At 46.2% G+C, this 16385-nt stretch overlaps 1 protein-coding gene across 1 annotated transcript in view; it reads right to left on the bottom strand.

Moving 5' to 3' along the window:
• Positions 1-1204: 1204 nt before the first annotated feature.
• Positions 1205-16385, bottom strand: part of LOC126267274 (uncharacterized transmembrane protein DDB_G0289901-like) — a 154307-nt gene continuing 139126 nt past the window's right edge. Inside the window, exons 5-7 of the mRNA XM_049972342.1 lie at positions 15373-15622; positions 9795-11343; positions 1205-3704 (exon numbers count right to left, since the gene is read on the bottom strand). Coding sequence (XP_049828299.1) covers positions 3360-3704; positions 9795-11343; positions 15373-15622 — 2144 coding nt within the window. The 3' untranslated portion in view covers positions 1205-3359. The remainder of the gene's footprint in view (positions 3705-9794; positions 11344-15372; positions 15623-16385) is intronic.

Here is a 16385-nt window from a genome sequence, read left to right as displayed (position 1 = left end):
CGGAAAGAGAATGAATATCATTGGCTGGCAGTGGCTAGTGGAGGGGAATGCGCAGAACGGCTGACAATAGTGCCGCCTTCTAACATGACGCCAGAAAATTTAATTTTCTATCAACAAATTAAGTTTCGCAACCAGTAACTAAGGAAATAAAAGATACACCTGAAAAACCCACTAAAATGTTCTCCTTAGGTAAGATTACTACACAAGAAATGAATGCTCATATTTAAATCACACAGAGTACGCAGATAAAGTCTACAATTGCATGATAACAGTGGTGGTTAAAATAAATTGTGTTAAATTTTCGTAGCGCAACGTCTCATTCATTATTGTCATACTCTGACACAGTATTTTCGTCTGATATATGGGAAGTCTCAACGTTTATGAATGATAATGAATCGGCGCCACTGTGCCTGCAATTTTGAGCACAAATGTGTGCAAAGCTTCTGCTGAACAGAACTAGAGTGTTGTGGTTTTAACAACTGTGTACTTCCCTTCCCTGTGTTGCAAATACTACAAATCGTGTGCATATATACTTCTTATTTTTACTATCTGTACTTTATGTTGAGGTGTCTATTGCGACGATAATCTCGTTTTTGGTGGCCGCTCATGAAGCTCAGTCACCCACGCTGGAACTGGCATTCGTATAGATAATGTGTCTGCATACCATTCCTGACAGCTGGTCGTTTACTGTAAGAGGGAAAGAATAACGTACCTCTGAACAGAGTAAAATACGTGCTGCGAGTTTCTGTGTTTTAGTTATTCGTGTGCTGTGTTTCTAAGATAGGAGTGTGGAATAGTCTGATGCACATGTTTAAGGTGACTGATGGAACATAGCAAATGTCGTTAACTTAACATTTAGATGTGCTCAATTTAGGCTTTCTTCATGTTCCTGAATCTAATATGTAATTATCACATATGCACCACATGAGCAAAGCAGTAAATTAAGCTATCTACTGAGAGTAAATAAACAGATATGGAAGTATTACCCTTCACAATGCCTTTAACATTGATTCCTTGGCCCTCAAGCTTCCAGAGTTTTACAAAATACAGTCTCATTGTAAAAATCAGCATTTTTATTTTCTTAAACAGGTGCCATAGTGCCACGTATCCCCTTGCTGACCACAAATTTTGCAGTAATATAATTCAATTACTGTCTGAAAAGTGGTGTTTGTCGAGAAACTGGGGGGAATGTAAGAGAAGCACATCACATTTCATAAAAAAATATTTATTTGTTTAGAATATAAAATAAATTATACATGCTTCAAATAAATTAAGTTTAGGTCATATTTTTTTTAGTTGAACTAACGGAACTATGTAGATATTTGTCACTCTGTGCTGTCAAATATTTACAAATGTCGTAAGTCATGGATAACCACAGTGATTAAATAAAGCTAAGTAAAAGCTTCGTGGATCATCTTCTCAGTCTTTTAACACTTTTCAGCTACCGCCAGAGGCTTCTGCTTCGTGAACTCCTGAGCTGACACACGATAGTCATTTTTGTATCAATACTGTGTGACTCCTAAGTGGTGGCTTCTCGGTCCACAGAATCGAGAGGTATCACAACAAATCAATGTCGCAAGGATTTTGTTTTTATGGTGGCGCTTCCACATAGTGTAACGTCAAGTTTTTATATTTTTGGCAAGAAACAGCGGACGGCAGACTTACAAACGGAATTAATACAGTTTACTGAGAAATATCGCTACACCTGTTATGAATTTAATGGTCAGTACCAGCTGCAAGTCTCGAAATAACCTACTTATGTTGTAGGGGAAAAAACACACGCTTATAAAATGCCAAATGTCGTACAGAGTGATTTCTGGCGAGCTGTGTTGCAAACGCATGATGAATATGATTTCAGCTAAATATGCTTTGAATACTCTATGATCCAGTTTGCCACAGTGAAAAAGTCTGTAGTGCATCTACTCCTATCATTCACAGCACGTAATATAAATAATGGCACAATCACGGACATATTCGTTAGATATTCGTAAAATACTAGCTTAAAGATATATGCCATCTTGATTTTCATACAATGCGAATGGCATTTGTAAATGACGATTATTGATGACTCAAGAGTAAGAAATACTGAGGGATATAAGAAGGAGGCCAACTCTGGCACGAAAACAAAATCTCTTGACGTAATTCAAAACATTTCTCTCTTAGGGTTCTGTACAGAAGGACCATATTCAGGCACAGATACTCTCACTTTAATGCAGAGAATGTAGTGTAACTGACTCAATATTGCGGCCTAAGTTAAGACTTCGAAGAGGCAAAAGGAATTATTTTCATACAGCGCAAGTTTCTTAAGTTATAAGACCCTAAATACATCGCAGATAGTTCAAGATCTCACGCAAGGTATACAAAGACGACAGAAGGCAAAAATGTGAATGTTTACTAACGCGTCATTACACGAAAATGTTTTATCTACCACCATACAGCAGCACATACGATTTTTTCTGATGAATTTACTTTCGTAATCGACATTGGATACGAAAAACAACAGTATAGTGACACGGAACATTAATTTTTACCTGAAAATTCTTTCGGAAATAGATAGGAATATGTGCTGAATGTAAGACTGTTATCTGCAGACAACAACTTAGTTACAGCTTCACTTCCTTGGAAATAAATCCTAATATGGCTGCTGGCACAATTAAGTCTCATATAATCGCACGTTTTCGTTGTGGAGGGTTTCAGTGAACATACTGACACGTTTAACAGTCCTACTTTCCTAGTTTTACTGTCGAATGTCGTCAAGAAATTACATAACGACATAATATGAATTTTTAATTTGATTACAAATGTTATTATTGAATTATTTTTAAACAGTATTACGTCGACTTAGAATGGTCACCCCTACATCATCAGTGTTTAGGCTTAGCGATGCTAAAGTGACGATTTCTGTGCCTGCGAGCGATGGCTCACAATCGAAACTAGTAGCAAAAGAAAAAGAAAAATAAATAAATAAAAAAAGTTCATGGAAGCACTTGCTGACATGTTCAATGTAACTGTATTTGCACATAGTTCCTTGCAAGAAGAAAGCTTGTGCTTGCTTCAGTATCGTGATAGGAATAATATGCCGAATATTAATGTATATAAGAAACATTTTCCCTTTTCCTTCCTATCATTTGCCGAAAATCTCGTTTCGATGTCTTAAAACGGTGTAGATATCTTCAAACGACTCAGAGATATTAGTTCGATTGACAACTTCCAACTATTCGAGATACATATCTGTTCTCTCAAGAGATGATGGCTAGAGTGACAAAGCGTGCTATACGATTTGGCCTCATGGTTGGTCATCTGTTTGCACGCTTGTTCACGACACTGTACTTCGCACAGAGTTGGATGACCGACAGTTCTTAGAAGCCTCGGGGGCGAGGCATGGCGATGAGCCGACTGCGGCCTGCGTTGGCTCCCGGGGGAGGAGCTCGCGCCCTGCGAGACCAGGCTGCCGCCCCCGCGGGAGGCGGCGTCAGAAAAGCCCGAGGCGCCTCCCCTCCAGCATCCGCGACGGCCTGAGCTGGCGCCGCCTCCGCGTCCGCCGTCGGCTTGCTGTCGGGCCCGACGCCGTTCCGCGCCACCAGAGGCAGCGCCTGCGGCAGCGACGGCGAAGGCACCGGAGGCAGCGCCACCGCCTCCAGCGGCACTGTGGACGCAGAGCCCACCAGCACCGGCTCCTCGTCCGCCAGCGAGTGGTCTTGCACCTGCAACACGCAGTTCACCGTCACAATAACAAGCTACGTGAATAATTAGAAATGAAATAGACTACACCAATAAGCTATGTGATCGAAAGTACAATGCAACACTCCCATGTAATGCGGGACCGACTACTGCAGGTCACAAGAGGCGCACCCGTCGTTATAAAAGGAGGTGGGGAGTTGGGTTGGGCTGTTTGGAGGAAGAGACCAAACAGCGAGGTCATCGGTCTCATCGGATTAGGGAAGGATTGGGAAAGAAGTCGGCCGTGCCCTTTCAAAGGAACCATCCTGGAATTTTCCTGGAGCCACTTAGGAAAATCACGGAAAACCTAAATCAGGATGGGCGGAAGTGGGATTGAACCGTCGTCCTCCCGAAAGCGAGTCCAGTGAGGTGGGGAGTATTCTGTTATTGGCAGAGATGCAGAAACAGAAGAACGGGCGGGTCAGAAGAGTTCAGTGACCTCAGACGTGGACCAGTCACTGGAAGTAACATAAGTAACAGGTCCATCAAGGACATTTCAACCCTTCTAAAGCTGTCCAATTGGACTGTAAGTGATGTGTATATGAAGCGGAAATGCGAAGGAACAACAGTGCTAAACCAAGCTCAGGCAGATATGCAATGACGGAAAGGGCCAGTCGAACATGGCACAGGGTGGTTCTGAAAACTGCGTTAAATCAACTAAAAGAACCACTGGTAGGTTCCAGAAATCTAGCTAACACAACGATTGCGCATAGGGAGTCAAAAAGAGCGCCATACAGTGGTTGAGCAGCTCCTCGTGAGCCACACATTTCTGAAGTCAACACTAGGCGACGCTTGAGGTAATGCAAAGAACGACGTCACTGGGCTGTGGATGACTGGACACGAACGATTTGAAGCGATGATATCATGTGATAGTTCCATGGAAGGGTTTGGGTTTGGCGAATGCGTGGAGTACGTTACCTGCCATCATGTTTTATGCCAAAGGCGACGAAAGGAGGGGTAGTGTTATGGTATGGGGTTGTTTTTTGTGGTGACGAGAAGAGTTGGCGACAGGTGGAACCAGGAGCACCGTGCAAGTCTGTCCGCAGCAGGAAAATCATCGACGATGATGATATTTGGACTGTGGGGCGCTCAACTGTTGTTATCTGCGCCCGTACTAATTCCCAACCTTTTCTCAGTCCTATCTTCTACTTGCATGAATGATGAGGAAATGGTGAGGACAACACAAATACCCAGTCATCTCGAGGCAGTTGAAAATTCCTGACCCCGCCGGGAATCGAACCCGGGACCCCGTGCTCGAGAAGTGAGAACGCGACCGCGACACCACGAGCTGCGGACGGGAAAAATCATCGCTGCGCGTAAACCTGTCACGCTGCCCGCGGGAAACACGCCCCTGCAGCGCCAGCGCCATCTGGACGACAGAGACGTGCGCTTAAATAACCGTGCTCCAGCAGAACTTTTTAGTTGCAAGTTGCAGTCAGTGCGAGTCTTGCTAGAGTTCCTGCAATACATTCGTCATATCTTCAACTCTTCAAATCGTTGAGTGACAAAGAACCAATAGCCGATAGATAGCCAGTCGTTAGTCTTCCGCTAGCGATATTCAGAGAAGGTGCCATATGATGAATATTGTGTCATTGGTATCTCCGAGATTGTTCTCCGTTTACATTAACGCACAACTGGTATTTACGTCCAATGGTTGTCAAATATGCCCGAAACAATTAGGTGTTTCACAAACAATGGCTGCAGCTTTAGAGCCAAAGGGGCAACCTGTTCTTCAGGAGTTTCTATCGGTGTCTGGTAAGCCAAAAACTTCATTTCTCCCCCAAAAAATAAACCCGTGGGAGTGAGCTCAAGAAAACGTGGTGGCGACGGTATTGACCCACCCCTCCCAACCTAACAATTAGGGAAGACATTCTCGACACGTTCTCTGACATTAGTGTCAATGTGTGGTAGGGCGTCATCATGCTGAAACCATATCATTGGTTAACTGCCAGAGGGGCGTTCTCCAGCCTTTCCGGTAATACTTCACAGTGAAAGATAGGATAATTTTCTCTACCGAGAGTATTAAGTGGAAGGTGTCGCTCAATCAAATGGTCGTGAACAGTACCAAACCATACGTTTCAAGTGTGCCGTATGACACTTGCCGAGAGCGTATCTCTCGTTTTTCGACTCAGGTCGGCTAGAACTTTAGTTTGAAAGACAGGCTGTTTCGATCTGTCGCGTACAGACTAAGCAGGCAATCCCCTCTTGCGAAAGGCAGGGACTTGTGGAGCGCCAGCTCAGGTGGCTCAGAGGCAAGGTTGTTCGTGAGTATGCTTCTTTGTGCTGTGCTGTGGACCGTCTCCAGGTTGTTGTGCTAGCTTCCCCGTTCCTTGAAGAGAATTCTTTGACAGTTGTGTTGAGTGGCTTGGAACGTGTGTTCAAATCTTAGTGCGGTTTTAAGTGTTGCAAAGATTACGTGGACAGTTACTGAACTGGTTTCAGTTGATGCATGTGTGAATAAATTTTCATGTCGTTTAAGTGTTGCACAGATCAGTTGGGCAGCCATAGTGTTCTTTACTTTGTAGCACATTGTTGTTTAAATTTACCAGTGGTTTTCTGTGCTGCTCAGGTCAACTGGGCAGCTGTTGAGTTCATTTGATATGTTCTGGCTGTTGATTAAATTTTTTGGGGTTTTAAGTGCTGCACAGACCGACCAGGCAACTGTTGGCATGGTTGATATTGCTGGTGACTTTGCTTGTAATGTATTAATGTGGATTTAATTGCTGCGCAGCACTAGCAAAAATTTGAGTTGACTAGCGAGGCTGCACGTTGACTTTGATGGTCTTCACGGCATTTGTAAATTGAGCTGTAGCCGATATTTACAATTTCTGTGAACGTAGAAGTAGTAGGCGCTAGGCGTCAGAGAGATAATACTTCACCGATTTAGAAATTGTCTGCTATATGCAAATCGAAAACCGTTTGCCTCGCAAGGCGTGGATGAAAGTAGTTTTATAACACTGTGAAACAATTATGTCCTTCAGTCCTGCACATCTGTAATTAGTGTTTGTCCTAGTGGCCTGTGGGCTGTGGCCGCTCACTTCGTTGATGAAATACATGGTTGGTAAGACACTGTAATTAGAATAATTCCGCAGCCGTCCATTCAAGAACTGCTCGTGAGATCCAGCTCGGGTTACAAAGGCAAATTTCAGTTAATGGTTGAACACACGATTAGCCACAGGATTTATCAACTCCCAGACATGGTTGTTGCAACTGTCAAATATTCCTTCCCTTGTGAAGCGGGCCGCGTCAGTAAACAAAACACACGTTTCGAAACCAAGGATGTTTACGGTTTGGTGTAGATCCCACCGGAGAATTCCACGTAGTAGAAAGAGTCATCAGATGGTAGGCCTTGTAGTTTTGATATCTGAACGGATGAATGCGCCTCACGTGCAGGACGTTCCACACATTGGCTTTGAAGGTTTTTTGTTCCGTGGATAAGGATCGTTTGCGAGTGCTGCGCCTTTCCTCGATTCGCTTCAACACGGCCTCCTCAAACTGAAGTTAGCACACTGCGAGGTCTACCAGTTTTCCGTTGTTGTGTCTCAGAGATCTTGTTTCGCGAAGATTGCCATTAAGTCTTTGAGACCTGACGCTATTTGGTAACCCTCTGTCTGGAAATAGCTCTGCATATAGGCGCCTTGCTGCTCGACTATTGCATTGTACCTCCCCATAAACAAGATGCATAACAGCTAACTCGGTTCGGATGTAATAAGCCATCAAGAATCTGTAAACATCAATACAAACTTTCTCGTAAACACCACATAACATAAGTGGCTATAATTTAATTATTTATCCAGGAACGTGGAGACGACTAGCAATAATGAAAATTCACCCTCCCTAGAAGTAAGATGTAGCTGTGTTGCAAATCAGAATGCACTGTCAAACGACTGTGAGCGTTGGTATAAGGGGAGCCCAGTGGAAAACGTTGTACCTGCGGCATTTATGTCACATAGCAAAAATGTTTCTTTCTGTCTCCTCTAATGACTCTACCAATTTGTTTAAGTTGTTTTCGTATCGTGTATTCTAGACTGTCACTTGTCAATGAAGCAGACCCACATACTGTTTTGTGTGAGTTAAAACTTGTGCTAGAGACGAACATGTTAAATTTTTGCGTGAAGTCCTTGCCGCCCTCTTATGGTGTAGCTGGTGGTGACTCTAACCTGCTCAGTATTGACTGTGAAAACTACGCACACGTTACGGCGCAGTAATAATGAATACAATATCTGACAACAGTCTCGAAAAACTATTGCGACAACCCATACCCGAAAGATGTATTTTAGACCTGCTGGCTTCAACAGACACGATCTTTTCGAGGACGTCACTAATGACAGATAGATTAGCGACCACGATGGTATACAGGAACGGTCATCGTAGATAATAATGTCATCAAGGAAACTAGCAGATTATTTGTATTTGGTGGAACCGACTGCCACTATCAACTTACTTAAAGAACTAAGTTCAGGTCTGGCAAACGCTCGAAGATTGTAATTAAATGAAAGACGGCAAGGACCTATCTTCATCTATTTCTAACACGCGGAGAATGGTCTGCTTCACTCTCATGACGAAAGTCTGCAAGGAAACGTATAGAGAAAACAAATAGCAACTCGTGCATCTGTAAAAAGAACGGGACCTGGTGCTTCAATAATTTTCACAGCTATATCCTGGCGAAAGATATAGAGTATAGCAGTCCATAGGTATCGAATGACCCTTCTGAAACAAAACCAGCTGGACAAATCAAGATACCATCACACAGAGTATTTCCGTTGATAATAACATCGAAACTGATGATCACGAAGTAGACGAAGTTAAGGAATTCTGCTACTTTGGAAGCAAACTAACCCCAGACGGACGAAGCAAGGGGAATATAAAAGGCGGTCTAGCACAGGCGAAGATGGCATTTCTGATCAAGAGAAGTCTATCCGTACCAAACATAGGTCTTAATTCGAGAAAGAAGTTTCTGAAAATAATCTTTGGATTGTATGGTAGTGAATCATGGACAGTGAGGAAACCAGAAGAGAAGAGAATCAAAGAGTTTGAAATTTGGTGTTACAGTAGAACGTTGAAAATTAGGTAATGAAAGAAGAAGTTCTCCGCAGAACTAGCGAAGAAAGGAACGTATGGAAAACTCTGACAAGAAGAAGGGACAAGATGATACGACATGTGTTAATACATCAGAGAATAACCACCATGGTACTAGGGGTTGGAATACATCCAGCCATTAATTGAGACCATTGGATAAAGGTTGCCGAAGGAAAGAAATTCGTGGTGGGTTCCACCAAGCCAGTCAGCAGGTTGATGAGGGACATCACGCGCATTTCCTCTGGTGTTTAGGCAGATATTTGCAATTTCGGTTTCGCACCACGTAGCTGGTGTCATCGCAAACAAATTTTGCTCATCACATGTTTCATGCGACTCCCATCGTCCACAGAATGCGTTTCAAACAAAATTATTTTTAAAAGCGGAATTCTAAATGCCTATTCGATAGAGCGCCGCCACATTGGGCTAGTTCGGTATTCGTTTTACCGATGTGTTTTAACGGTAACAGTAAAACACGACGAGTGGTTATTCCAGCTGCGACCGAGCAGCACGCTTCAGCATGGCGGTAGCCGTCAGGGCTGGCCAGGTTAGTTCTGCCGCTGCTGGGGTACTCGTCATCACTCGTGTTTCACTGTCCTTCTTAATACTTACCGTAAAACGAATAGCGCACTTGACTAATTTGGGACCGCTGTGTCGAATTGGCAAGAAAAATTCCACTTCAAAATTCATTTTGTTTGTAACGGGAAACATACCGATGCCTATAATCGACGCTGGGCGTCGCATGAAAGATGTAATGAGCAGCGCTTGTTTGGGCTGACTCCACCTACACGATGAAAAAACAAAACTGCATATACCAGCCGAAACACCAGAGAAAATACCCTTGACGACTCTCAGGAGACACCCCGTATATACATGTAAAATAATGAAAATAAAATACTGGAAGCTGTTGTGTATTAGAGGGTTGACTTCTTTGCACCCTTATGTTGGACGCCAGATCCGTTTGGTAAACACAACACAAACTCGGTGGGTGTGCTCACCTGGTAGTGACTGGAGGCCGTGCAGGAGAGCGGCCCCAGCTGGTGGTGCGCCGAGACGTCGTGTGACGTCACGATGTGTCCGTCCCCGAGGCCCAGTCCACCTGCAGCGTAGCCGCCGCCCCCGAAGCCGCCGCCCCCGAAGCCGCCAGTGGCGAGGGCGCTGCCCGCGAGGCCGCCGGCCGGCAGCCCGCCGCCCCCGTGCCCTCCGCCCCCGAGCAGGGCGGCAGCGGCTGAGTCCTGCACCAGCACCACGTTGTCTGCCAGTCCGCCGCCGCTGCCGTACATGTCTGCGTTTCCGTAGCCGTTGCCTCCCGCACCGCCTGCGATACTGTGTCCAGTGGCGGAGTCAGCAGAAATACCTGCACTCCCGAATGCATCCGCCACAGCTCCTCCTGCGCCGTAGCCACCTCCGCCAGACGCGCCGAGACTAAACCCTATTCCGTTACCGCCAGCAACTCCTCCACTGCCGTATGTTTCCACCACAGTACCTCCTCCACTGTATCCTCCACCTGCTCCAGACGTGATGCCGAACCCGCTGTCAATGCTGTGACCACCACCACCAACAACACCGCCATTACCACCCCCTCCATTTCCATACATATCAGATGAGCCTCCAGACGCCCCTCCCACATCCTGCGCGAGCACCTGGTAACTGGAAGGATCAATGTTGCCCTCACCCCCTACGCCACCTTTCAGTACTATGTCCACCAACCCTGCAACAGCGGGATCTACTGCATTCAAATCACTGTACCCGCCGCTACTACCACCGACACTGTTGTGACCGTCAGTGGAACCAGAATCGATCGACAATCCGAGTTGGCCACCATAAGCGGCGTCTCCTCCACCCAAGTCTTTCAAAATCTGTCCATCGTAGTTGCCTTGCAATCCCACACTGTTGAAGTCTTCGTTCAGAGCCGTATCTTTCAGTCCTCCGTCACTGTATCCACCTCCTCCTCCACCACTGAAGTACGAGTCTTGCTGAAAACCGCCGCCGCTGTTGCCTAAACCGTCTTTAAGTAGTGAGAGATCGCCCAAAGTGTTCCCGAAATCTAACTGACCACTCCCAAACCCGTCTTTGAACCCGTAGCCAGTATACGAGTCTTTGATGTGTGTGTCCTTGAAATGTAGTCCGCCACCAAAGCCTTCTTTGAAACCGACGCCGTTGAATTTGTGGCCACCAGCGAACCCGTCCTTGAATCCAGATCCTCCGAATCCGTAGCCCCCGCCACCCCCGCCACCCCCGCCTCCACCACCGCCAGCGCCTACGCCTTTAAAGTGCAAGTCCTTGAACACTACGTGGCCGTGCGGTTCCTTGTGATAACCGTCCTTGAAGTGGCCGCCCCCTTCCTTGTAGTGGCCACCTTTGTAAGAGTCCTTGATGACGTTGCCGTAGCTGTCCCTTAGCACGTGGCCGGCACCAGCGACATCGTTGAACGAGGCGGACAGCGGTAGCGGGGGTGGTCTCTTGTGCGGGGGCGGATGATGGTGATGGACGTGCTCGCCCGGAGGAGGCCTTCTCAGCGGGATGAAGGGCGGTCGCCTCAGCCGGCTGGGAAAGTTACATAAATTAAAATTTTAGTTTTGTAGGAGTACCACTGGCCAATTTCAACGGTGAGTCATTTTCAAGTACATATGTTACGCTTCCAGCTTAGAATGTGATATGAAACTGGAATCTTAAGATATGTGTTTGAGAATGACACACGGTTGAAAATGGCCAATTGCACGGATAATACGAATACAGCTTGCTTGGACCATGTTTTCAATCTCATAATACAAATTACACTGGGTCCATATTAATTAGCACACGTACGTTTAACTATATTTTGGAACAGCAACTCAGTCTCGCAGTCTGGCGGTAGTTCCTGTCAGTTAAGTTTTCTAACTCCGTTAATTGAATCTCGTATTTTTAAGCCCTGTTGTGTATACTCTTGCTTTTTTTTTTGTTTCTGCCTAGTTCTTTGTTCCTCTTAAGCACCTTACGTATGGTTTCAGTATCATGTTGTTCAGCTACATTACGGGCACAATACAGAGCCACTGTTCTTATACGTTCTTATATGTTCATTCCACGTCTGCTTTCTGTGCTTTCTTTCTAATAAATTTTGTAAATTTACCCTTGATGACCTTCGTCAATTACGCTTGCATTTGTGGCTCTGCACTTCTCTTTGGCACATGTTCTGCTGATGGGATGTAACCGACACGCGTCAATAACTCAGAATTTGTGAACAGCATGGGGCTAGTTATTCTAGCAACTTCATGGCACAGTTTAACTACACTGGTTTGACAGTTGCTAAAGAACAGAGACATTGTTGGACAGGAGTATTCATAGGCAATGGTGGGCGATGTGAAACACAGTACTTAAAGAACAGAGATGGACTGGTATAACTATAGCGAAAAATGGTACAAATTTAACCACAAGTGAAAGCAGGGTAACAGACATAAGAGATATCATGCTTGACCCAAGTCAGACTCCCAGCACAGAGGTCAATATCGGATTTTCAGTATAGAATATGCCCTCCTTGGGCACAAATGCACATTTTTCACTTGTTATTCTTGCTTGATACCAAACAGTCATTAATGCCTTGAGGAATATTATCCCACCCCTCTCTCAAGGCGGTTTCAGTTCTTCCACGGTTTGGGAGGAGGGCTTCGCCGAGAAACACGTCTGCCAAAATCATCTCAGGCATGTTCTAGAGGGATCAGGTCCGGGCCGGCCGGTGTGGCCGAGCGGTTCTAGGCGCTACAGTCTGGAACCGCGTGACCGCTACGGTCGCAGGTTGGAATCCTTCCTCGGGCATGGATGCGTGTGATGTCCTTAAGTTAGCTAGGTTTAAGTAGTTCTAAGTTATAGGGGACGGATGACCTGAGAAGTTAAGTCCCATAGTGCTCAGAGCCATTTGAACGATTCGATTAGCTCCGGGGAGTACGCAGACCATTCCATATATTCAATATCACTGAAGAGAAAGAGGGGGCAGGAAAAACATGGCTAAATTACAGACCACACATTCGTGCCTATACCGTGACCTCTAGGCTACACTGGTGACGTCCATGAACATTCTGTGGTGCATGTCCGACAGATGTCCGACACCTGGGCGGTCTAGTGTGGGCGGGCTTTGTCGTCCAGAAACAGAATTTCGGGGTCTACCACGTCCCTAAAGAGACGGATACGATCGAGAATAATGTCCCTGTAACACCACTATGCTGTAACGGGACCCTGCAGAAAGATATGGAGCGATACTAGGTCATTATGCAGAATGCATGCTTATACCATAACGTCTAGGCTACACTGATGAGTTCATGAACATTCTGTGGTGCATAACGGGAGGTCAAAATCCCTTTCCACAGCGCAGCGGGGTACGTCGGAGAACATTACTCTAGACCACTGTTCTTGACCCCTCCGAAGATGCACCCTACAACGGACTCTTTCACGACGATGGCGTGGTTCAAGCGGGATGCATTTAACACGCCTCCGAGTGTATAAACCAGCCTGGGTGAGCGAAGTTGTTCTGTCAGAGACAGATGTATCGGTAGCGGTTGCACTGTTTGCAGCAATCTGCCTAGGAGTGAGATGTCTGTTCCTTTCCGCCACTAAGGCTACGAATACATCCTCTTTCGGTATGCGGTCCGTCTTTGACCACCGGCATGCTTCCGCATAACATTTCCACATTCAGCCTTTTTTAATCGCGAGATGACACTTTCCGAAACATGCTTCACTGTTGCCACAGTAGTGACGCTTTGACCGGTTGGGAGCCATTCAACTGTTCGTCGAAGACCGTAAGCGCTCAACGGAAGTCTTGTAGACATATTGCCGTGTCACACAGAATGACGCACTTGGCAAACACCGTACTACATGAACTGTCGATTTCATAAAGAACGTACACAGGTCTTGCTGCAATTAAGACTTCCCACCCTCTTTCTTTCGTTTTACTATCATTGCTCGGGTATTCGGTAGCAGTTTTCGGCTGTTCTGTAGCAGTCGGCAGCTGTTCCTTTGCCAGCGTTCCTTAGCAATTATCTAGCAATGTATATTACTCACAGCTGAGTACACAGAGCAACAAAAGTTACACCATTTGCCATTAAAATTGCTACACCACCAAGATGACGTGCTACAGACACCAAATTTAACCGACAGAAAGAAGAGGTTGTGATATGCAAATGATTGGCTTTTCAGAGTATTCACACGTGCTGACATAAGGAAAGTTTCCAACCGATTTCTCATATACAAACAGCAGTTGACCGGCGTTTCCTGGTGAAACGTTGTTGTGATGCCTCGTGTAAGGAGGAGAAATGCGTACCATCACCTTTCCGACTTTGACAAAGGTCAGATTGTAGCTTATCGCGACTGCGGTTTATCGTATCGCGACATTGCTGCTCGCATTGGTCGAGATCCAATGACTGTTAGCAGAATATGGAATCGGTGGGTTCAGGAGGGTAATACGGAACGCGGTGCTGGATCCCAACGGCCTCGTATCACTAGCAGCGAGATGACAGGCATCTTATCCGCATGGCTGTAACGGATCGTGCAGCCACGTCTCGATCCCTGAGTCAACAGATTGGGACATTTGCAAGACATCTGCACGAACAGTTCGATGACGTTTGCACCAGCATGGACTATCAGCTCGAAGATCATGGCTGCGGTTACTCTTGACGCTGCATCACAGCGCCTGCGATGGTGTACTCAACGACGAACCTGGGTGCTCGAATGGCAAAACGTCATTTTTTCAGATGAATCCAGCTTCTGTTTACAGCATCATGATGGTCGCATCCGTGTTTGGCGACATCGCTGTGAACGCACATTGGAAGCGAGTTTTCGTCATCGCCATACTGGCGTATCAGCCGGCGTGATGGTATGGGATGCCATTAGTTACACGTCTCGGTCACCTCTTGTTCGCATTTACGACAATTTGAACAGTGGACGTTACATTTCAGATGTGTTACGAGCCGTGGCTCTACCCTTAATTCGATCCCTGCAAAACCCTACATTTCAGCAGGATAATGCACGACCGCATGTTGCAGGTCCTGTACGGGCCTTTCTGGAAACAGAAAATGTTCGACTGCTGCCCTGGCGAGCACATTCTCCAGATCTCTCACCAATTGAAAACGTCCGGTAATGGTGGCCGAGCAACTGGCTCGTCACAATACGTCAGTCACTACTCTTGATGAACTGTGGTATCGTGTTTTAGCTGCATGGTCAGCTGTATCTGTACATGCCATCCAGCTCTGTTTGACTCAATGCCCAGGCGTATCAAGGCCGTTATTACAACCAGAGGTGGTTGTTCTGGGTAGTAATTTCTCAGGATCTATGCACCCAAATTGCGTGAAAATGTAATCGCATGTTAGTTCTAGAATAATATATCTGTCCAGTGAATACCCGTTTATCATCTGCATTTCTTCTTGGTGGAGCAATTTTAATGGGCAGTAGTGTATAAGTGTTTCGTCATCTTACATTGATAAAGTCCACAAAGTGGATTTGTGTGATACTGGTGCAATACTGAATGGGGCCAAAGACTACTTTCTGTCGGCCCCAAGAATAAGTAATTCCACAGGTTGCGTACTCGTTCCTCCACATTCGTGTACTCACCTGCCACTGAATTTTCCGGGCCGCGGGCCAGGTCTGAAGGGCGGCGGTCGGTGCACGTGGTGTTGCGGCGGCGGCAGAGACAGCAGCGGCGGGGGCGGCGGCGGGGGCGGCAGGGGCGGCGTAAACAGCAGACTCGCTTCGTCGCCCAGCGCCGGTAGGTGCACGTGGGGGGCGGCGGGCACGGGCAGCTCCACGTGCGTCGACAAGTGCTCGTCCAGCGGCTTGCTGCTCACGATGGGCTTCCACTCACCTGCAAACAGCGCACGGAAACTCCGTCACAGCCGAGGAAGACTCTCGCATTGCACATAGTGAACGTAAACACGATTTATAGCAGTCACTACTGCACACATGTTGTCTCATTCTCTGTTAATTATGCATACTGTCTGGAGAAGAAAGTTAAGCTCATGGAAGACAGGGTCGAATGTAAATGTTCCTTCGTTTACGTGCACACCATCGGCGTATATTTAAATGATTACAGTTCCAATTCTCCGTTATAAATAGAACGAATACCAGAGCCCATTAGTGTTGTTCATGTTCAGTTTCGTTACCAGAGCTAGTACTGTGTACAGCATCTGGTGCAGGGCGACAACTGTGAAGGAAACAGTGGTGCCGTGTACTCGTTTGAGTCAGTATTATTAGCATGCAACAGAGTTTGAAAATTGCCTTATAGTGGGTCTCAGTTCGGCCGGCTGATCGAATCGTGTAGGGTCATTGTTAGAGAGCACAGGAAAGTAAGAGCAGGCATACTTTTGTCAAGATTACGATCGACCACGTCTACCTCTCACAAGAAAGGATCTCTGTATTGTGCGCCAGGCACATCGTAGCCCCTTCACATCTTCTCCTGCCTTCAAGAACAAGTGATGGGCACCATGTAACATTCTACATCATTGTGGGCCATTGGTCGGACATTAGCAACAGCCGGACTACGAAATTGTCGTCTCATAAAGAGACCACCGTTAACACCACAATACAAACGACTGCGTTTGGACCGGTGCCATGGCCGGGAAACATTC

This window comes from Schistocerca gregaria, chromosome 4 (assembly GCF_023897955.1).
Source record: "Schistocerca gregaria isolate iqSchGreg1 chromosome 4, iqSchGreg1.2, whole genome shotgun sequence".
In the NCBI taxonomy this organism is placed as follows: Eukaryota; Metazoa; Arthropoda; class Insecta; order Orthoptera; family Acrididae; genus Schistocerca; species Schistocerca gregaria.
Note: the sequence above shows the minus strand (reverse complement) of the source record. Positions and strands in the feature narration are given on the sequence as shown.